The sequence below is a fragment of the Rhea pennata genome, chromosome 5, assembly GCF_028389875.1.
Source record: "Rhea pennata isolate bPtePen1 chromosome 5, bPtePen1.pri, whole genome shotgun sequence".
Classification (NCBI taxonomy): domain Eukaryota; kingdom Metazoa; phylum Chordata; class Aves; order Rheiformes; family Rheidae; genus Rhea; species Rhea pennata.
The window spans coordinates 62,538,147-62,562,506 of NC_084667.1; the positions used below are offsets into that span (position 1 = coordinate 62,538,147).

The 24,360-nt window shown below is 37.3% G+C and overlaps 1 protein-coding gene across 4 annotated transcripts in view; it reads left to right on the top strand.

The window, feature by feature from the left end:
• Positions 1-24,360, top strand: part of PPP2R5E (protein phosphatase 2 regulatory subunit B'epsilon) — a 72,873-nt gene that overhangs the window by 25,040 nt on the left and 23,473 nt on the right. For all 4 annotated transcript variants that reach the window (XM_062577264.1, XM_062577262.1, XM_062577263.1 and 1 more), the window contains one exon: positions 17,861-18,057. In XM_062577264.1, coding sequence (XP_062433248.1) covers positions 17,861-18,057 — 197 coding nt within the window. The remainder of the gene's footprint in view (positions 1-17,860; positions 18,058-24,360) is intronic.

Here is a 24,360-nt window from a genome sequence, read left to right on the forward strand (position 1 = left end):
CCGATACCTGAACTTGCTCTCTTATCTAAGCTGCTTTTTCTCAACCATTTTAACTCAAGGGACCTCCTAATTCTTAATAATATGAAAAAAGAAATCAGATATTATGGGGATCAGGGACTACTGAGTGTCCTATTGCTTGGTGAAGAAATGATGATAAATTTGTGAACGGAATTTTGTTTGTGAAATACTTTATTTTACAAAAATAGGTATTTTAGTCTTTTTTTTTTTAACCTTACAAATACTTCATTGAAAAATACTGACTTGTAAACTTGTTTACAATCTGAATGGGTTAAATTTTCAAGTTTGTGAACAGTAAATGGCAAGTGGGTTTGAAGGCAGTCCCTGTTGCCATATCGGCGTTAGCATTTCTGCGTGGTCTCATCTAGATGAAGAGTCCTTCTCAAATTGCTCTTTGCAGGTGATCGCAGGAATTGGAGGGAGGGCTCGGAATAAATGCTTGCACCATGAGTGCCCTAAGGTGGGACTGACGCTACAAGGGAGGATTCTCAGTGGGAAGAGTAGTGCCCAGGGCCTAACAAATTGCTGTTTTCCCCTTCTTCATTTTACAAGCAGCCTTTTTTCATTCCTTCTGCCTTGCTGTTTTCTGTCTTACATTTGAACAGTGGAAAGCTGTCTGCCTGCTGGTGCTTCTGGCAGGACTATGTGGAGGAAGAGGGGACAAACTGGGCGCTGCTCTGCAGCAGCTCGGAGTGAGAAAACTCAGGACAGCTCATCTATCTCCGGTAGGCAGGTCTGGCTGCGTGCAGCAATTGACACTGCCTTGGCAAAAAGAAAAAAAGCCTCCTGGGCAGTAGGGACCTGTCAGTCCAAGGCCAGGAGAGGTGCCGAGTGGATACATTCCTCATAAGATCAGTGTTGAATCCGGCTCCCTGCATGAGGCCGAGCCCAGGCCGGGGCGCTAGGGCTGGCTGGAGCTGAGCTTCAGCTCAGTCCGTCAGTCCCATGAGGAATGTGAACTGGGAATAACCTTATCTTCCTATTCCATCACAGTTGTGTCCACAGCTAGCAGCTCTGCTGTGTTTTCCCTAATACCAGGATCAGCAAGGGCCTTGAGGTTTGGTAGTTGGAGATTGAGGGAGAGGCAGGGGCTTGGGCTTGCCTCGAGGGCCTGGGTTGCACGGAGCTGTGGGACAGGCCTGTGACAGGCTCTGCTTGCCATCCAGGGTCTTACTGTCCCCCTGCGTGCTCCTCACTCTGTTCGTAGCACGGTATCCTGAGGAAGCCAGAATTCCTTACCATACATTTGAACCCAGGATAAGGAGGGGAGAAAAAAAAAAGTTTTGTATAACATAATTTATTTGAGTTTTTCTTTGCCTTATTACTTGTGACCTCAGTCTGGACTGCAGTTGTACACAGCTGTACAGAACTGTTTGTTTAAACAAATAAGTAAATTTTTTCTTCTAATTTTGGAAGGAGAAGTAGGGCTTTGCAGTGGTACAGATTGATGTGGTGGTTTGCTGGGGAAGTGTTGCAGGCTGCTCTAAGACTTGGTCCGTGCTTTTTAGCAGTATCATATTTAAGGCAGATCCTTTTGCTTTTATTTCTAGTGAAAAGAAGTTCCTTTGTCAAAGATGTAGCAAAACAACCCATCATAGAAACATCCAGCATCTTATTTGCAGAATAAAGGATTTCGAATTCTCTTTGGTCCTCGTGTAAAAAGTACAAGACCGTCTTACCAGATGATGTGTTCTCCAAAACATCCTTTTTTATTTTTATTTTATTTTTTATTTCTTAAGTGATGGCTTTTCATGATTCACAGCTGAAGGCCCTTCCCTTTGCTCCTGGCAGCTCATACGGTCTTCGTGGGGTGGAACAGGATCTTTTATTTATTTATTTATTTATTTATGGTCCCAGTGAAGAGTTTTAATCCTACCAGTATTTAACTGAATCCAGGATTACTACTTTGTCAAAAGCTCTGCTTTTTAATTCGTACAGATGATATTTTGTACTTCTTATAGTTGCATTCATGTTGTCAAAAATGCTTGATATGTTTGTCCATGGTAACTTCAGAGTTTTTAGAAGAGATTCATTATATCTTCTGATCTTCATTAGTAAAAATGATTCACTTTCTGAAATGCTAATTTTCTCATTTATTTTCTATACTTCTGAATTAATGTTTTCTAAATACTCAGCATTTGATTTTACCTTTTTAATGAAGTATTACAATGACTGTAAAGTGAGATGCTTATTTGAATTAGATCGCTTAGTTGTTTAGTTTTCCCTTTGTTTTCCTAATAAAAGCTGGTTGACGAGGCTTGCTTTCTTAAGATCCATTTTTTCTGTTTCTGCTAATGTGGTCATTGAGTACACAGAAACAGAATAGTTGTTAAAGTGTTTTAGAATTTCTTCCCTTTTCATTGGTAAAATGATGAAGAAGCAAAGAGGACATCTAGTTGTCCGAAACATTACTTTGTAACTTCTATGGGCTTTGCTAATATTGTAAAGCCGCCTGTCTTAGTCATGTATATAAGAAAGAAATCTGTGGAAAAACTTGTTTCGGAATTAGTTGCTTGTATTTCTGATTTCCTGTGAGTTTGTTTCACTTCTAAAAATTTCATTTAACGAGGATCTTCTGTCATTTCTTTTGAGTAGCTCTTTTATAGGAGCCTATATCAGTTTACCTGTCTGTCTAGATAATACATGCCAAAAATGCCTGGTGAATAAACAGAGAATGGTTCATACTTAGTGCTATAGTTGTCTACTCTTTTAAGTAGTACTTTCGCACAGGCTTTTAGAACTTCAGCTATGTAAAACTCTAGTGCAGGAAGGTTATTACTTTAAATAGTGTGTGAAGTTGCTATAGAATATTGAAATTTGGTTTGAAACTTGGTTCTAAGTTGGAAACTTTGGCTGAAACTTGGTTAACTTATATAGAACTCCAGGCTTCATATTGTGTGTGAACAAATTCACTGGAAGTTTCCTCATTTGGATGAAGTGCAAGTATGAGGCATACAGATCCCCCAGTGCAGCAGCTCAGAAAGAGTTACTCAGCTAGGTTACTTTCCAGTTGTGACTAAGGGGCCAATTAGCAGCATCCGGAATAAGACTGCAGCCTAGGTAAAAATAGATGGTATTTGGAGAAGCTGGTGGCTGTTTGGAGAAGGTCTTCAGCTACAGACCGAGAGAAACAACGCAAAAGAGGCAAGCTTCCAAAAGGAGCATTACAGACATGAGTGTGAGAGACTCTACAACGGGCAAAAGGTACGAGCAGTCTAAAAATGCCAGGAGTTAATACAAAATCTGACCTTCAAACTGCAGAGTTTCTGGGTTACTGCAGAAGGAACGTCCGAGATGGGTTCTTCCCTCCTTGCTAACGAGAAGGGTAATGCTGAAACATCCTCTAAAATGGCAAGGAGTGAGTATAAAGCTCACTAGATTCTTGAGTCTTATATTTGGGACTGATACTTCAGTGCTTTTGCCAAAGAAAAGAGTAATGCACACGGAAGTGCTGCTTCAGTAGGTTTGCTGGAAGGTGATGAGTTGACTTCTGCCGGAGTCTCTGAGACCAAATAACTGAGTAGCGTGCCAGCGACAGGGAGGTGAACTTGATAGCATGAGATTTTATTTTGCAGTTACAATTTTGTCCTGTGACAGCAACAGTTTCCACAGTCCCTTTTTTGTCATTTCTGTAGGATGTTGAAGCTGCTAGGTTGGTATAGTTTAAAACTCTTTTGTTCTTTGCTGACCTACTTTGACTGCACATTGACTATTGGATTGGGAAAGGGCCATCTGTATATGTGCCCACTGATACAGCCTGAATGTAGTGTTAAGAGGATGCAGAATGCTGTCTGTGCCTTCTGTTGATAAGCTTCAGTCCAATGGAGGTAATTACTTAAAATACTAATTTTTAATTGTAAATGGCATGTTCTATTGGTAGTATCAAAATCACTAATACATTATTAAATAATATTTCATAAAAATATTAAAGGCAAGAAAGTCATTAACATCTAGTTAAAAGTGGAGAATATTTTTTTCCTTTTTTTGATATGCAGGGGATGTGTGTAAGCTAAGAGTTCTTCTTGCTGCTCTGATAATGAACCTGCTACTTCCCAAAATGTATGGGCAAGCTAGAGAGTGTGTGATATCTGTCTTCATGTGGTCAGATAAAAATCATGTTTGCTATACTATACATGCTTTTTTGATCAGTGCCCTGTAGCTGCAAAGACACTATAAAATGCCTTTTAAAAAAGTGGTAATTCACCAGCAGTGTATTTGGATACCCCTTCGTAAGTGAGGTTACTTTCAGACTTGTACCTCTAACATGGGTAAGCCTGAAAAATACCCACTTTCCTGCTGAGTTTCTTCTCCATTAATTTTTAGTGGAATATATAACTGCTGAGATTGTTCTTCCTTTTCGAGATTAGTAAGCAGTGAGCTTTCTGCCAATTAGTGCAGTGGTGAAATCTCAGTTCCAATAAACTTGTGTAACACTCCGTTGACTTCAGTAAGGACAGTGTGTTAACTGAAGATGACATTTGCAATGACAGTATAGCTAAGGGTGAATACTACTGATAATCTAGTTTCCAGCTGATCATCTTCAATATAAAATAACCTAACTAATGAGTAGTTTGGAAGGAGGTAAGCAGTTGAAGAGCAATGTTTAGAACCGCAGACAAAAAAAATAATTAATTGTATTTAATGCCCAAGCAACTGCCTCATTAATATCTCATTGATATTTATAACAATCTAAACTAATAAAGTTTTGCAAAGTGACTCTTGATGTGCACCAAAGTTCTGTCTTTGGTTTTATTAGTTGTGTGACATCCTTATCTGTGTAGTTTTCAGTTGTCCTGAACTTGCTTATGGGTCTTAACAATTTATTGCAAAGCTTTTTGTTTGTACTGGGTCAGTTATTTGTTTTTAAAGATACTACACAGTTATAGACTGATGGTCATATTGTAGAGGAGCTAAATAATCTCTAGTGAAATTCACTTCAGATGCCAGGGCCCGGTGATTGTCAGATATATTTGTGTGGGTGATATTAGCATTTCTGAGGGACAAAAAATGCAATGATTGACTTGCATGCATGCAGGTGAATGGTGTTCTGCAGAAAGAAACTGTTGTCTTGTGTCCCCGTCCCCACTCCTTTCCCCTGCCCAGTGTTTAGCATTTTCTGGAGAGGTCAGAGGTAAATATATTATGGAAAAGCTTCCATATGCATTATGGTAATGCAAGGCTATGATAAGGGATGTTTTTCAGACAGATGCAGATATTCATAAATGAGGTCTTTGCTCTCTAGAAGTTTGTGTTGGGGAGATAAAATATCTAGTCCATTTAATATTCAGATAGAAAAAATGTTGCTCTTTAAAAGATAGAAAAGTGGTGTAATATTCTAATTCAAATTAGAATTTAAATTTTACAAAACTTTAGCAAAAATACCATACTTAGGTATAACAGAGCAATGAATTCTAAATGTGAATTTTAATTACTGGTAAATGAGTCTCTCATGTACATGGCTTTAAAATGGGTAACTAGAGAGGCGCCATTCACTGATGGAGAAGATAAGTTCAGTTTTTAAAGAGATAGTTGATATTTTGCATAGAAATATTTAATGATAATGCCAGTAACATAAATTACCCAGCACAATGCAGGTTGACAGATTATTGGGGAATATTGCATAACAGCAAAGATGATAAATGCTGTGTTTTCCTTTTATTGTGGAATTGCTCCAGATCCTCAATAACCTAAACGGCATTGCTGTAGCAATGATCAGTGTGGGGATATATTTTTCTGTACCAGTGGATGTGGAGAACTCTACAATAATTGCAATGCAAAATGAAATACTAAAGGAGATTTGTTTTTGTCATTCAGACTGATCTACTAGGCTTGGCAATATGTGAAAGGGCATTCCCTTAATTAACAGCTTGACTAATTTGAATTATTACTATGAGGTATTGAATCACATAGTCTGGGCTTTAGAGCTGACCATATCTGAAGAGTAGCTGGTTGAGCCTGAATACTAGAAAGCCTTATGCAAGGAAAACAGCTTGAAGAGGGAATGGTGTGGCAACCTCCTTTCTTGAAAAGTAGGCTATGTGGTTTGCATGTGGATGCGAAGTCCTCACAGAGCACCTTTGAGTACTGCTTTCTAGCTTCCCTGTTGGCAAGGAGATGTGATCCCCGTGTATAGATCGGGATGTGCCTTTGGGTTTTGCTAGGTTTTGCCGCAACTCCGCTGGGATGCGGCAAGGCTTACGTTGTCAGCGCCTAGGAAATGCGATCGGTAGTCAATGCCATAGCCAGTGTTCCCAAGGAACCGCAGAAGCATCTCCTCCCAGCTCACACCCCGGCTTGTGTTTGCTGTAACACTGGACCTAGCCTGAGATTTCCAATCTCAGAGGAGCTCAGTGGGCTAAACCTATAGTATTTAAAAAACTAAAGGAATAATAAAGTCCCAAACCAAGAATTTTGCTGTCACGCTGGAACTTGTGCAGGAAGAGGAAACCTGTGTCAGCAAAGGAGCTTTCCGAGGGATCCTTTTGGAGACTGCAGGATGCACTCTCTCAGCTTGCTTCCCAATTTTCCATCATAATATCAAAGTATGTTTATTAAATCTTGCCCTTTTTCTTACAAGAAATGACATCTTGTATTGTGTATGTAGTTCCAAAAAAATCTTGTTCCATTACAGACATTTCTCCCTCTGTGGAGGGAATAAGAAAGCAAACACATGATGGACAGTCAAATTGCTTAGTGTGTTCCTGGAAAGTATTGAGAGACTATTTTGATAAATTAGCATGAATAGAATATGTTCTTGACTAAAGATAGATCACTGTGCTACCAAATGAGAAGAGAATAGGCACTATGTATTTCAGGGTTCAATTAAACTGTTCTAAACTGTTCTTTATATAAGTTCATGTGTGTTTATATTATTTGGGTTAATAAGTGTAAATATTTTTTAATACTGGCCTCAGCTCTTGAACAGTGGGTTTTATATATAAAATAGTTCTTATTTAATTACTTCTATTCATTGGCAAATGAAGTACTCCACTGACTTTTGGAATAAATGAGTGGGTCAGTATAAAGCAGAGTAGCACTCCTAGTGCTTGTTCTGAACCCATTTGGTTGAGAGTTGTGTTTGGGTTTCCAGTGCTATCAGTTCAATTCTTTGCAGGCATCTAAGTGTTTTTGAATAAATTTCATAGGACAACTCTACAGTCCTCTAGTATGAACAAAACGAATATTGCGTATTTTTATTTGGGCTCGCAGCAATTTCAGAACATTTGAGAAGCAAAGTATAATTTTTGCACTCTTACAGGAAGCATATACAGCTATATGATTTTATCATGACTTCATTATGTGCTTGATGTACCAAACAAATTCAAATACAAGTCCTGAATTGCCTTTTGACCACAGTTGTGGTGAATGCTAACTCTAACATTGCAGTGATATGTTTGTATTCTTATGTTTGATAGTCATTGTAGAACAAAACATTCTCATGTCATGTAGTAAAAGGAAACATTTTTGTGATCTGATAAGAATCTTACCAAAAAAAGAGGATAATACTCTTAAAGATTCTTCTATCTTAGATCAACAGGCCATAGTGTTTTTTCCATGGAGGTGATTCCTGATAGTCTGGAACTTGCAAACATTTTTCTTTCTTTTTTCTTTTTTCTTCTTTTTCTTTTTCTTTTTTTTCTTTCTTTTTTTTTTTTTTTTTTTTTTTTTTTTTTTTTTTTTTGCCATCTAAGGACCTGGTGGTCATGAAATGTTCATAATGAATTGCTGATCTTGCCATTTTCTGATAAATTTCTTTGAATTACAACACAAAGAAAATTTACACACTGTGTAGCAAGATAAAGTTGTAGTGCAATCCATGATCCTCTATAGAATTACTGGACACAAAGTACAAGGTAAAAATGGTTGGAGAATGGCATTACAGTGTTGAAATAATGAGCTGAGACCTGTATCTGCACTGACATTTGGAATACCAGCACTCTGCTGAAAACTTGGGAATGGATAGAGGAGGACAGTGATCCTAGAGACTAGCTAGACAGTTAAAAATACACATTGGAAAGAAGCCTGAAGAACTGTTAGTGATTTTAATGGAAAGAAAGACGAAAGGAGTAGGCTGGTGCAGTGGGACATGAAGTTACTGATTGTGTACCCTTGTTTGACTTTAATAATTGGAGAAATCACTTGAAAGATTAGGTGTCTCTGTCTGCATGGTGTTCCTGGCTCTGGTATTTGTACTGTGTTTTAGGGCAGAGGAGCTGAGCAAGTAGAAAGGAATTTGATTGTTGAGTTCAGCTTATTTTGCTTCTATTCTGCTTGTAGCTTTTGCTTTTTAAGCGTACTGAAAAACCTGAGTTTAATTCTGACTAAATATATCTTTTCCTTGTTTTTGCTATTGAATCTATTTGATGTTGGGCATAAAATGACTCCAGTAATTATCAAGCAGTCAATCTGGATAAATAAATGTAAAGTAACATGTGAAGGTGTCCCACAAGACCAACTTTTAGTTATTTGCCTCAGGAAGCTAGGACTGGGAAATGTTATTGGAGGACATAGGAGGGAACAATGTTGTCAGCCAGAAAATATTTGGAAAGAATCATTTTTTAGGCATAAACATGTTTTCTTCTTTTAAAGTGATTCCTAAAGCATCAAAGTATAGTAATATTTCAAAGCAAAGCAAAGATGGCAGGGCAAAATTTGATATTGTAATCTCAGTTGTTAGAAGACCTAGAACAGCAGTCATTTAGAATATGCTTATTTGGTAGAGACCAAACCCATGGAGTGACACAAACTAATGTGATACCAGAAGCAATATAGTCACATTAAGGTGGTACTTTGCCGCAGCAACTACAGAACAAACTGCCCCAGTGGAGATGCCCGTGGTTACGTAGCCGGAGCTAACTTGAGTTGAATGAAGGCAGAAGGCCATCTTCTTAGCTACTAATGTTGGAGTGTCAAGAAGCTGAAGGGCAAAGACTTTTTCCTTAGACTCTTGTAGTGGAGAGACTTTTGAGAATTTGGAGAGCTTTGGATTTGTGGGTGTTTTGATTGTGAATCTAAGGACACAGCTCAGGGATCTCCAAAGTTTAAGATGGGCATACCAGATTTTAGCGTTGTCTCCTGGCAAACTATTGGGTATTTTTTACATGCCTAGCTAAATTAACAGGCCTCTGCCTAAGAAGAAGAAAAACCCCTGTCAGTGGATATATGCTGGTGTTTATATAAATTTAGAAAATAAAAATGAGCAGTTTTGGGGTTTCTTAAGAACATTTAAAATAATCCATACCCTATTTTTTTTTCTTGCCATTTGAGAACACCTTGACAAGGAACAGTTGCTATGTCTTTTCTAACAGGGGGAGGTTACCCAGAAGGTGTGTGGCAAATGTGTCCTGAGGTTTTCTTCAGTACTTCAGTTCAGTGTCCTCAAGTGACAGGACAGTTACGGGCAGCACCTCTCTGGTGACAGTTCAGCAAACCTGGTGACTTTGACTCATCTGAACGGAGGTTTGCTTGTACTTGGAAAGTACAATTCTGTAATAACCTACTTAATACAGCTAGCATAAACTTTCTGAGCCAGTGTAAAAGAAGCTTGAGTCAGTTCAGAAAAATTGGCCACAATAATTTTCAGTGCTTCAGCAAAGTATTTTTGTCTTATGTGAGGATCTTATGCCACGTATTCCATTTAGGAAATTGAAATAACATTTATGTGTATATTTGCCAGCTTTTTGCCTCTACTTAAAAAAAAAAAAAAAAAAGTCCCTAATCATTGTTTTTGAAATATTAGTGAAAAAGGTGGGAAGAAAAAAGAGGTAAGCAAAAAAATCTATGATCAACTTGGGGCTAAAAAATAAATTCCATGTCCAGGTAGAAATCATCCTAAATATTGTAACAAGATATATTAAAGATGCCACAGTGTGCCAGAAATCCCCAAATACGTGGTAGCTTGATCAAATCCAACCCCTAGCTCTCCTAACCACTAATTCATTCATTCTTGTTTTCCTTAAACACTTGGAGCTCCTGTTATTTCCTTTTTAAAACATTCCCTTCTTTCGTTAGGTTACCTTCTCCCCAGACGGTTTCTCCCCTCTGCCTTTTCCAAGTCTGCTTATGCTCTGCATCATTCTGTTTCTCTCTTAAGCTAATGCTTTTTGTTTGCTTTTGCTCTGTCTTCCTTGCCTTCCCACTCTCTTCCTTTCTTCTTACAATATTCACAGCTGCTTTCCATTTCTTCCACCTCTTCTGAATTTTTTTTTGGCACACTCATCCACTTGGTTTTCCTTGCTCCCATCGCTTTTTTAAACTGAAATTCCTGTGTCATTTTTTATCCTTTTCCATCCCTTCTCTGCTCTTTCCTTTAGCTTGTGTCATTTTTGACTCGTAGATAGAGCTTTGACTGTCTTAGATTATTTCATTTAGTCCAAACTCTCCTTCTCATTCATTGCAAAACTGAAAAGTAACAACGAGGGAATGAAAAGAGTTGTCAGCTTTCTTAGGTTAGAAGGCATTGCTGCTCCATTATGAAAAGACACAGCTGCTACTGAGTAGTAATTTTTAGTACTAGCTGAGCAGTGTGAGGGACGCTGTACGTTACTAAATATATTGTGACTCTATATTTTGGCAGGACCTAGAACAGAACTTGGTATACTCGTGTACGGCAGTAATCCCACGTTCCATTTGGTGTCCACAAGTTCTGAGCATCCTCTGTATCATCCCTGGATTGCTTGTTCTTAGCTGAGGTGTTCAACAGGTTGATGCAACTTTGTTTCGTGGTGGATTCATCTGGTTATGTTAGGGATCGAGAACAGTGCCCCAGACTCATAAAACCTGGCATACATTGGGAGTTCTCTGCTCACTGGAAGGTGCCACGTCCACAGTGCTATTTTGCATTAACGCAAAGCTTTTGCAGGTTGCAGTAGTGTTTCAGTATGGCTTATCAGTAGCTTTGACAAATGAGCATGTGGTTTTGGTCCGTGTCCAGAATGAAAGATGACCACGTCGCAGGTGCTGTTGGCATAGCCAGTGATGTCATGGGCAGGTGTTGGTCGTAGACTGACCAAAGCACAGCCTGAAGGAGCCTTTTCCTCTCTGTACCTGGCAGCCATGCATCTGGATTGAGGGGTGTTTGTGCATGGAGGAGGCCTAAATTATAGCCCGTGCCATGCCTAATGTGCAAGTTGGCAGGAAGTTCAGTGGAAGTTTCATAAACTTAAAAAATTTAAAAGTATAGTTCTAAAAACACTCTGTATTGAAATTCTTTAGTCTCATTTTGCTTTTATTCTTGGTCTTTTGCTGAAGGAAATAGCAGCCCTTCATCAATGTATTCTATTAAGAGACCGAAGTCTGTGTATGAGTAACGAAAGAATTGGTTTAATATTTTCTGAAAGTGTAACCGTGCTGTGAAAATGTGGCACTGTACATGCCTAACTACATCTGATAGACATGTCTTCTGTTACTTGTAATTTTGTTCCAGGCACACTTGAATCAAATGCAGCATCTACACTGCTTTCACGCTACTTGTCTCAGACTGGCAAAATGATGCTTGTGGAAGAGCTCTGTGAAAAGGGCCAGGGGTTTGGGGGGGGTCATGCTTTGTGGTTGGAGGGAAAATTCTGAATTTTGTGATAGATTGTCTGGAGAGACCCTGATTATCAGGAAAAGTGTTGAGGCACATCCTGTGCTACACTGCTAACTATGGATTTTGAAACGTGCTAAAAACATTAATATGCAAGTGCTGTGCCTTTTTTTTTTTTTTTGATGTATGTGTTCACTCATGAAAGCGTGAGTTTGCCCCACTGTATTTATTGCTGTGTGAATAATGTCAGTACTTTACATATTTGGAACACAGTGCCTAAATGCTGTGCTGCCTGTATAATTATTAAGCATAAGAAACGAGTTGGTGAAACAGCTTTAAAAAAAAGCACCTAGTATACGTGAATGATTACTGACTCCACAATGCATTCATAGTATTGACAGCCAGTCATGAAAATTAAATGAATGTAATCAGGACAGTGATTATATTTCTGAAGAAGTGTGCTTAAGAAAGTGAGGGAAAACATTTGTACTTCTTGGCGTCTTAAGACTAATACTCTGCTGTGAAAAGTGTAGCTTGTTGTGTGATGGAGTATGTGTGACAGGCCTTGAATTAACTAAAGTTTTGAGCTGGATTTGGGTAAACTTCCTCTTGAAGTGAGCATCTCGGAGAGGACCGAAAGGCTTTTTAATTCAAGTTTTCAAATTTTATCCGAATAAAAACTAAAAAGTTAGCTTCTTATAGATGGAAACTTTATAGTGACCTGTGAGGACAGATGTAGAAATAGAGGGATTAATGCACAACTCTGCCTGCTTAGTCTATGCAGGTAGGACCTTGCTTCCATAGCTGATTGTATTTAACTTGGTGGCTTTGCGAGTGACAGCAAAATTAATCCATTCCCAGCGGTCACCAGAAAATTCTTTCAGACAACTCATTTCTCCAGATGGATTCCACCTGACCAGTTCTCCTTACAGGAACGCAACACGTAACTGAGAACGTGCACAGATTAAATCCTTCATAGCATGTTTCTCTAGACATGTGCCGAGTGAGAGTATTCCAGATTTTGTTCCTTTCTGTACGTCAGTGGTAATTTTTGGCAGAAACAACATTGCAGATGTGTACAAGGCATACAAAATACATGTGAACTGGCAATAGAGAAAAAAGTGGAAAAAAAAAAGAAAAAAGACAACTTTCAGATCCTTATACGGTGGAAAATTAGCAAAAAAAAATACCTTTTGATGTGCAACCTGAGTCCATTGGATCTGAAGACTGCTGACAAATGAATTCTGTGATGCCAGTGTAGTCACTATTTGGCTGTCCAGTGATAATTTTAGTGCTCTGTGTAGTATGTTTGGTCATCAGTGTGCATATCTGCACTTTTGGAGAAGAAAAGGCACAGGGAAAGTGGCCTGTTCTCTCTAAATTGCATTCCGTCTGACCACTGCTAGAGGCAAAATACTGGCTTGATGAACCCTGGATTTAACTCAGCAGGACATTGCTGGTTTTGGGGAGGTTTCCCTTTTTTGTTGTTGTTATTATTACTTTAGAGCTTTTTAGGCACAAGGAGATTTTGCTTAAGTAGTGATACCATAATCCCAGATCTATAAAATATCTGGAAGGTGATGAAATTGAAGCAGAATTGGGGAATTAATACCTCATTAAGTTAATAGGGAAACAGTAGAGGAAGCAATCTTAGTTGATGCAGAAGTGAGTAATACGGAGTTTTCTGATGTCTGGAAATTACAGACAAGTTCCTAAAACTAGTGCAAGTAAAAAAAAGAGAAACGATCTCTGTCCTCCCGTTTGGACACACTATTTTGATTTTAGTACATGTTTATATTTTTCGTGTTTAACCAAGTGCTGCCTGTTTTTGCTAAAATGCAAGATGATGCTAGTTTTTTATGCGGAACTTTGTCTTCCAGCTAATTAATAACAGTAATTTATGTACTAGAAACAATAGTTACTCTAACAGCATTTTGGTAACAAATTTGTTATTAATAAACATTCTGAAAGCATGCATTTGGGTGAAGGGTACAATGGGTGGGCATATCATGTTTTCACTTAACATTTTATTTGTAGTCTGCAACATATTGTGCTTTATTCTTATTCTAGGCCCTTTTCTCTCTTATGTCTACAGTCGCATGACTTTTTCTTGCAGCTGCAGTGCTGGCTTAAGCAGCTGAATCCCTCTGCAATCTTCACTCCTTGGCATTATACCCTTCACTGCAAACCTGCAGGATGAAGTGGATCAGGGAACTGATCCCAGGGTTCAGTGCCTCCCCCTCCTCCATTTTTCAGTACCATTCAGAGAAATATGTTTGGAAGCACACCTCAGTTCTCTAGATGTCATTCTGCTAGTCTGATGCATAGTTTTGCATTTCCACCTGATCCATAATCAGTTACTTTTAAATTACTTCCCCTTTTAAATTAAAGTGTAAAGTATATAGCTTGTAAGTTCATATAAAGGTTAAAGCTTAAGCAGTATAAAGTTTGTATAGTGTGAGCATGAGTATTTTCTACATATGTTCTTAATCAGAATGGTGTAGTACGCTCTCAGATTTTGATTTCTTCAGTTGACCGAGGCTGCAGAAGGCAGAGGTTGCAGAGATGATTGAGGAGAAGGGATGGGCTGGTTGGATTAGGATTATTTTGGAAAAAAGGTATTAAGAGAGAAAACGAAATGCTTTGGCAATTTTAGAATTAGTATTTTGGCAGTTGTAGTGACAATTGTTGATCTGTATGCTTAAAAATTATAATTTATCTTGATTTTTTTTTCTGATCACTTTTTAAACTTAATTTTGTTAATGTCTGTGATATTTGCTTTCAATGAGCTCTCCTTTGTATATTCTGAGCATATCAAAAACTTTGTACTGTATTTTAAATGGGCAGAGGGAAAACTGAGAATTTTTTTAGCCTGAAAATTCCCACAGTCATCCAGACAGAAGACTACCTTTCTTTTAAATTTAGTTTTTAATAATGTGTTCCCTCATGTGCTTTGGACATAATCCACATGTCACTTAGTTATGCCATTTAGATTTTATTTGTATAGATTATTGAAGTATTCTCAATATTTACTTTACACAGATTTATTATAGCAGTTGCACAACTTTCTCTTCTTTTAAATGAGAGCAAATACAATGGTAATATCGAGGATTACTAAATTTTGGGGCCTAAATGTTTGGCTGCTTGTTAATACAAGAGTAAAATACTGCAGAATTCATTGAAAGCTCTGAGCATCCATCTGCCAAGAACACAGTTGTTTGTTGTTTTTCATCAGCTAATTGTGAACATCTGTAATGAGTTGGGCACCACTTGTATTATTGGGTTTCTACACCTGTGAAAGAGGGGTTAGAGAAATAAGGAAAATGCCAGACCTGCCCCCACCAATTACTTGGTCTTTGTGGGAAGACTGGGAACATGGAAAATTGATTTTATTCATTTCTGCTACCCTCTTTCCATGCTGTGCATATCCTGCCCCTGCCTCCCCTGCAAAAGTTTATCCTTGGAGACTTTTCCTGTTGGCAAGCAGGAAAAAAATGATGCTTTAGGTGTTACCCATTCCCAAGACACCTCCTGCTTCCCAAGAACAATTAAAAATATTATTATATGGAACTTCTTGCAAAAATAGCAATTTGCTTCATAAAGAAAAGCAGATATGACGAGAACAATATTTTGTTGTTGTTTGTTCATTTAGTGCTTGTAGCTTGCTGATGTGGTTAGACTGGCATGAAATTCATATCATGCTCATATAGTAGCTTCTCCTGAGAAAAATATAATTATATTTTTTTTCTTTCACTCTATACACCCTTAGCTTTCTAACAGAGAGAAGCCTTAGGGTTTTATGAGTTATTTTAATGCTTTAATTATTTTGTATTTAATGATGATGCAATCTTAAAATGAGCATAAACTTGAGCTATTTTATTCTGTTGTAACTTGCTTTGAATTGAATCTCAGTGGATTTCCATTTGATTTTTGCTTGCATTTTTCTTTGACAAAGCTTTGTGTAGTACATTCTTGGATGTACTTACCTTAGCAGCCAAAGCAAAAGTATGCAAGCTATAGAAGACTGCAAACAAAAAATCGTGCATACATAACATCATAGATTTTATTGATACTATTTACATGTTGTAAAGTTATATGGTGGATTACAGATAGTGTGAGAAAGAGTGCAGGTTATAATTAAATGTAATACTCTTCTTGAAAAGTAAGCAATTGCACTTGTAGATCTTTTCCAGTTTGTATTTACAGTATGTCTTTTGGAGGAAATTGTTAATTGTTAATTCTGTAAAAGAGTCAGCTTCAGGCTTTTTTTTTTTTTTTTTCTTAATTTTTATTTATTATTATTTTGCATTTGGGGGAAGATAGTGAAGAAACAGGGAACATGACCACTTGACCCTTCATAAATGCTTTGCTGCTTCAGGCCTGTGATCTCCTGTAAGGCTTCAGACTGGTTCTTGTCTTAGACAGGACACTCTCGGAAGCGGCCTTTTTTTGCATTGAGTGAGGGTTAATGACTTTCTCTTACCCCTAGACTTGCAAAATGTCTTTAGGATAACTGGGCTTTGTTACCTGCTGTTTTCCCAAAGGGAATTTGTCTCCTTTGGAGCTCTGCAGGACCACGTTCCTGTCATCTTCTGTGCCATAGATGAATAAAGCCTCTGGGAATGTGGGATGGACAATTAAAAGGATGATATGAAGTGTGGTGTCATTGCCATATATTTTTTTTTTTTTTGGACACAGCTGTTACAAAGCTTAGCCTAATGAATATGAAATTAGGGCACGCTGCCTCTACTGTCCATTAAACTTAGCCAAGATCATGTTTGTTCTGTGTTGGAAACAGTTTGATAACCTATTGAATCCTATAACTGCTGCAGTGCTGTAAGCAAAGAAGGTTAAATAGACTGTTGTGCTTTACCATGTCAGATCAAAAACCACATAGAATATTTATTTGTACTGCAATCCATATTTATTCATTTCAGTGATTAAGCAATGCAGAGAGTGGATGTGAAGTGTCTCGGGGTCCTCACATCTCTATCAGTAATTTTTAAAATCACATTTTTAATATGATGACCTTGTAATATTTCACAGATCTTTCGAACTTGAAATTAGTAACTGTTTTGTATGTGATTTTAATTAAAACAGGTTGAGTCCTTTGTCCATAAAACTGCTGAAAATTGAGCAGCTTCTTTGTTTACCAAGTATTCCCTAACTTGACAAACTCAGTATTTGAAAGATAAGAACAAACCTATCTCTGACTGGCCTTTATGCTAGCATGTAAAAGTCTTGAGAAATACAAACTTCAAAATATTATTTATTTGTTTATTTATTTTCAAAATATGAAAATTTTCTAGTTGAAATGAAAACACAAATTTTCACTTGTGTGTTGCATTATTGCTTCGAAGATCCTTTGCTGGGTTTTTGTGTTGGCAGAGCTGTTGTGCCTTAAAGAAATAGAATCAGTTTGAGAACATATTTCAAAATAAAAATGTGTATTTACTTTCTACAGCTTTTTTGTTAGCATCAGCCTCTTGTGTACATGAGCATTAGATAAACTAAGCTTTCTGTGCATTTTTTTGAAACATTTGGTAGACTAGCAAACCAGTAAGAAAAAAATTATCATTCCATTTATTATTTTCAGTCTCTTATCTGCTAAGAATTTAGAAAACAGAGCAAAAAAAAGCAAGCAATACCTTCTGGTTATGATGTTGGCCAAGCACATACTGTTTTGTGAGAGAATTTTGCTATTAATACGTATTGCATTTATGTAATATAGCAGGAAGTCCTTATTGTCTCGTGGTAAAATAACAGTTGATTCTGCTATAGAAACTCTCAACATGGGGATAAGGGTTGAGACTGAAAATTTGTTTGCAGGACTATATTTTAAATGTATGTATTCATATAGCATTGTAAGTAATGCAATATTTTTGGAAATACAAATCAATACAGCTTGATATGTCTGACAGGTCTTTCTTCCTTCTCTAGGGTATAAGCTAACAACCGCTATTATCCTGAGTGGAAGCTGATGAGTGTCAGCTTGCAGTGAAATTAGTGGTGTTTTGTAGAATTAAGTCTTAAATATGATTGTATTTATATTCTTCACTTAAGCTTCGCCTTTTTTGGTGAACCTTATTTTCTTAAGACCAAATATATAAATTACTGCTATGACATGATAATCAAAATCTCATACAGTAAATAGCAATATGGTTCTTATACAGGGGTTCGTTTGTTGCTCTGAGTTCTGTTTTACAAAAATTGTATGAATGCTGATTTCCTTTGAAACTGATCTTCAAAAAGAATTCCTGTTTTATATAATAAAAGAGATGCCAGACTCACAAAGATTTCTTTCTTGTTCCATAGACGTTCCATCTTCAGAGCAGCCTGAACTGTTCCTAAAGAAACTTCAACAGTGCTGTGTCATTTTTGACTTCATGGACACGCTTTCAGACCTTAAAATGAAAGAATACAAGCGCTCCACTCTTAATGAACTGGTGGACTACATTACAATAAGCAGAGGCTGTTTGACAGAGCAGACTTACCCTGAAGTAGTTAGAATGGTGAGTTTCTTCTTTCTCATGGTCTCTTTAAATCCACTTGCAATTCCAATTATGCGTTGTGAGCCAAATTGAAAGCTGGAGTAGGTGGATTAAATGAGGCCTTTGGTTTGTATTTTCTGCTAGACATCACTTGGGGATAATTCTCCGAAGACAAAAATACTATTTTTTATATATACTTAATTAAAATCAAATAGGTGATGGATATTGTAGTGTCAGAAATGTGTGAAAGCAAACCTGGATTGTTTCCTCATAGAGAAAGCCAGCAGCCACAAAATCTGAGATATATATATATATATATATTTTTTTTTTCATTCCTCCAAGTATAAACAATGGAATAATTTCTTGAAATTTCCTTTTTGTTTCTTTGGACTTTAGCCAAGCTTTTGAGTGTTTATTAAGGCTCTTAAGCCTCTTATTAAGGCTGAAAGTATGTACGGATGATTATTTTAAAATAATAAATGGTAAAAATATTGTGCAAGTCTGAAAATTTCATGGTTGTATTTTGTTGATTGATAGCAGCTGCAGTTAAAAAGTTGGAAAGATTAGTCAATAATAATGCATTTTTTTGTATTTATAAATTGTCAAATAATAATGTTTTCAGTGTAAAAATGAACCCAGCACCATATGCGATGTTGTAAAGACTATTCATTATGATCTGCAAGATAAACCACTGCTGTAAAATGTTTATACTACCATATGGCAGTATAACAGGTATAACCTGTTACCTGAATCAGAAGACAATGAGATAAATTTATATTTGATAATGTTGGTTTTCTAATGGTACTGTATGGTCATGGAATCTGCTGTGTGCTGCAAGAGAAACATGCATATTTTTCAGTAGATTGCACCGCGTTATGTGTGCTCCTTATTTCTTTTCTGACACACGGATACACGATGTGTTGCTTGTCTGTAATATTTAAAAATAGCTGAAAACTGTGACAGAATACTCAAGAAGCTAACAGTGAAGAAAAACAGAGTTAAGGATGTATGGAAAAAATCTTACTATGGCTTCTTACTGTGTATGCGTTCTCATAAAACCTATAATTACGTGATCGGATTCTTCCTCCTTTTCCATCTTCCTCCCTCCTTCTTCCCCCTCCCGTACTGGACTGATCTTCTGAATGAACCGCTCTTTGTCTATTGTATTATTTGTTCAGCGTGTGGTCGAATGCACCGCTCACACATTGGCCTGAGAGTACGGATTTTCTAGTATGCTGCTGAACTCTTCTGCTGGTGGTGCACTGTGGCGTCTAAATGCTCTGCAAATGTTATTTTCATCTTCCTTATCCCCCTTGAGAGGAGCAAATGACAGACCGCTTGGTTAGACAGGACACTGATGCACGCGTAACTTCATCAAAACTGGTTGCTTTGTTTTTTGTGTCCCACCTTTTGGGAGATTGAGCGTTGCAGCTAGTCAGGTCACAGTCTAACTTTGGTTGTAGTTGCTTACTGTAGCAACGCCTGTACGTTCAAGGCTCTGCAGATTAGTACTGTCTTAAGTTGTGCTCCCAGAAATAAGGAACATTTGATTTGTAACTGCTTGTGAAGATTGATTTGAATCATGAATCATAACCTGTGAATCTTCTCGTGAACTATGAGACAGAAACCCCTTTTGCTGGCATGTTCTACTGTCCCTGCAGCCGCAGATGTTCACGCACAGGAGTGTTTTTATCTTAAGGACATGAAGCATTGCCTGAATTGTTTGAATAGGAATAGTGGTATAAATTTACTTAAAATAGGTTTGTAACTGCAATATGGAGCAGTTGTTGGACATGAAGAGACAGCATGAGTTTTTTCTGGTGGATTTTACAGGTATTTGCTAGTAGAGAATCAGGAATTTTTGGTTTCAGCCCCCTTCATTTGTGGTAGGAAAGTGGTCTATCTTGTTTTCTCCTGTTTTCCCCTGACCTTTTCCTTGCATCAGTCCTTCTTCACCCTTCTTCTGCCTTGTATTTGAGCTCCAATGCTGAACTCTATCTACAGTTTCTCTTCACTGTGAGGGTACTTAAGCAGGTGAAGACTGAGAATACTCTTAAATCCCTTATCTAGCTGTTCGGTAGCCTATGACTGTCAAGAGAAGCAATTTCAGGGAAAATCATGGCCGAAGTCGTGTGTGTGTGTGTGTGTCATTGGAAAGGACCATGTTAGAGCTAATGTCCTGGCCAAATTTGCATGGATTCTCATGAAGTGCTTCTTTGATTCCTCTGATAAATCTGAGTCCCTTTCTCAAAGTTGAAGGTGTTTTAGAGTTTTCTGCAAAACAGAATTTTTACAAATAAAAAGGTATATAAGTAATTAGGGAAGTGGACATATATTTTTCTAAGGAATTTCCTGAAAAATTACTGAATTGCTTCTTTTTTAGTTTTCTAAAAAGCTGTAGCCTGCAACAAATACCTCTGTTTTGATAAATGTGTAAGCTATTGAAAAAAATCTTTTAAAAGGAGAGAAGCTAGAGTACTGTAATTGTGCATATTGCAACCTGTGTTGTTTTTAATGTACATGCTCTTGCAAAAACACTTCGGTTGTATTCTATGTGAGCAGGATGCTGTGCTCTACTATTGAATTCACGTGGGTGAATCCATGGTTAATGCATGAATGATTTCTGTCAGTTGTCCCAGTGAATGCTAATACAGTATTTATGCTAATCTACATCATCAGGGATTTTTATGTGTTGCAGGTATTTTGTATTTTACAGGTAGACTTATCAGATAAAAGTGCTATTTTTCTTTCCCCCCCCCCCTTTTTTTTTTGTCTAAAAACCAAGAGTTTTCTAATACCTTTGAGTGCAGTTAATACAGGAGGGAAAGGTGGAATTCCCAATGTTATATTAAAAAGAGCTTTTATCCTATATTGCCTGGCCAGTATAAAGCTTTTGTCTGCTTTGGGGGTAGCCAGTCACTGCTGCTGGAGAAAAAACATGGTATTAGGTTTGGTGCAACTTGTTCTTTGCAGTAAGTGTGTGTTCTTGTTTAAAGCTGACAAGGGTTCATATTCTTAAACTGAGATAGACTTAACTGTACACAATTGACTCCTAAGCCTAAGATCAGCTCTCTTCTGCAACTGCCACCGTTATCTGCTTTTGAGGATTTTCTTTTAGGTCTCCAACTGTGTTCACAAATGACCTGTCAAGTTGACAAGCTCTGACCTGTCACGACAGAGAAGAAAATGGCAGAATTTATATTCTTACCAAATTAGTGTCTGTGGACTGCCTGCCACCGTTGCTCTAGGGAGTGTTTTGTTTGAAAGACCAGTATCTTAAAACTTATCAAAATGAAGCACAAATGCTCTTTATCCCTTTGGGAAGGTCTCCTCTCTGATATGTTTAGCACCTGCTTCTCATCCTAGGTTGGGACATAGGAATCCAGGAGTTAGTATTTCCTCCTTGGCTCTTCTGTTTGGGTGATTGCAATTTGGGAGTGAAGGGAGAAAAGGGGAGAAAGAAGGAAGCTGTTCTGCAAGCTGTGACATCTTTTCAGAGCACAGAAAATGCATACCAGGCTGAAGCTGAAATTTAAGTTACTAGTATTTATAAAGAAGGATTAATGGCTAAAGTACTTTCTTATCTTTAATTATCTAAAATGTCAAAAAAAGATGTTCATAGAACAGCCTTCCTTATTAAAAAGTTTTCTGAAGTGCATGCCAACTTTTCTGTATATGAGGTTTGGCTTGCAGATACTAGAATAGAAGAGGGTTGCCTATAAATTTCTTCAGAAACTGACATTTTACATTATTTTTAAATGTTGTGGTGTTATGATATAATGATTTGAAAAGCACTGATTTGGGGTAACCAGCTCCTGGATCTTTTTACTAGTATTCATCCTAAATTTGTGCCATTAGAACTTTAATCTTTATTCATAGTACTAAGAATATTATGTGGTTTCATCTTGTTTATGTGTCCGTACGATGATATTGTGTTTAGCTAAACGTGAAGTCGCTAAGTTATTTGTCAGTCTGTGTGGGTGTGTGGTGGATTTTATCTGCTTCTTTCAAATCACTCTTTTTAGCTTGATATATATAGAAACATAAGTGTTTTGCATGTTATTGGTTATTAAAAAAAAAAAATCGGATTTACTAATGGCCACCAAAGCAAGCTTACTGTGGCCTCGTCAGTATTATCAATATCACTTGATGGGAAGAGTGGCTGGGATTTGTGTTAATGGACATAAACTGGGCACTTTTATTCAGAAGGGTATTGCACAGTGTGCTTCCCTGCAGTTTTGAGATGGTGTTTGGAAGGGCATGTGATATTCTTTGGAATTAGGCTAGTGTTAGAAAAAATGTCCTTGCCAATTAAAACCCACTCTGCTTAGAAGAAAATGCCAGTAATATGACTTTACGAGCAAATAATTGGACACTTAATGTAAAATTTGCCGCTGTCTGAGCAAAATGTGGATGCTTAAACTAATGATGCTGATTTTGCTGGTAGATTAAGCTCTGGTTGTTGAAAGAAATAAATGTTTGCTATTATCTGCAGTATCCTACAGGGTGTATGTAGTAGAGCTTTTTGTGCTTTCTGGGGATTAAGACATAGATTGAGGAAACTGGTTTCTTTTATTTAAAAGATCAAATGGATGAGGATGTGGAAAAATTGGCAGGCTGTTAAACTGAAACCTGAGTGAATTTCTTTGTTGGTGAGCATCATTTCAGCTCCCCCACTTGCTCCGTCTGAAACTGTAAACCTAACCCCAGATATTGTGTTTATGCTGCATCCAAGGGTGGTTGCCGGCTCGTAAGAGATTGCTGATGAAATGTTTTTGAAATACGCCTTTTAGAGTGGGAATATTACTTTGCTTTCCTCTCCTTCAAGTGCAGAAATGTCTATAGCTGCTTATAGTCTTTTCTTTTTCCTAATGAAGAATCAAGTAAAATAAAACTGAAATCTCTATAGCCAAAATAAAACATCATATTAGATATCTTGTGTCTCAGAAGCTGTGTTGAGCAACAGAGGCAGAAAAAATCTTGGTGTGAATGAATGCCCAAATAAACATCCCAGATTTCTTTTGAAAGATCAGATTCAGATTTCTTTTCTGACTTAAGTCTAGAGAGATTGCATTCTTTTTACTACAGGTTTGTCTCGAGAGATAAAAGTCTAAATCCTGATACGGAATTTGTGACCGACCTGTTAAACACAAAAAATACCTTACTAAGCTGTTAATTTTTTAGCATGTTATGGGACATTTTTTAGGCTGTATGCTAGTTGTTAGACTTTGTGGGCATTATGAATTTATTTCCTATAGCTTTGCTTATGACTCAGGTATGACACCATATTTGCTAAATGTTTGTGTTGTTTGAGGTTTTTCATGTTAAAATGTTCTTGAAAAGACATTTTAATGCAGATCTTCCTGTATTCAGCCTTACCTGTTTCTGTTCAAAAATGAATGTTGCATATGTCCCTGTTGACTCAAATCCTAAATTTAAAAATACAGTGAGGAATGTCATTTTAAATAAAATAAATAAAAACATATGTTCTTCTAAGAATTGACAAGTAATGACTTTTCTCCTAATGAAAAATTTAAATAATTTCAACTATTCTATAAAATATGATGAATTAGTCTTAAAATCAACTTGAATTAAGAGAAGCTGGAAAGATTGTTTTGAAGCCATCTAAAATGCTGAAATGAAAATGCAGGGTCCTTTGATCTAAAAAATAGGCTTATGTTTAAAATCTTTACATTGATGCAGCCATCGTGCTGCTGAAGCATGCTGAAGTGTGCAAACACAGATTGAAGTTACTTCAAATTTTAAATTCTCTTCTCTATTTTTCTTAGAGAGGGTCACAAGACCTGTAGAAGCAGAACAAGAATCTAACTTCTTTAATTTCTTTTTTGCAGTACTTCCAAATTCTTGTGTTAGATTCTCTATATTGTTCACGTACTACCTTTCTGCATTGCTCCTGTATACAAATGCAAATCTTTGGTGGGGGAGGATATTTTCTTGGCTTTCTGAATTCTTCTGTTTTGGTCTTCAGTTTGGAGTTTGAGACACTTTTTAGTTTTGTAATACTGTCTAGAGTTCGTCAAATTCACGTATTGGCAGGCTTTCATTGAACTGATGCCTGCTCTAGAAGTGGGGGGCTCTTTCCGTCGGTACTGTGCCCTTTGATGTGTCCAAGACATTTGAGTTATTGCTATATGGTAACTTGATTTTTAAAATTGTGTTGTATAGAATTAGCTGGGCACACATTAGATAAATTACTGGTTCAGTGACCATCAAAATGTAGTTATGTGGAGATATTGAGGAATGGCGTTGTTGCTTGTGGTTACCCTTGGGTTCAGGTCTACGGGAGCAGGAGTAGAATTTCAG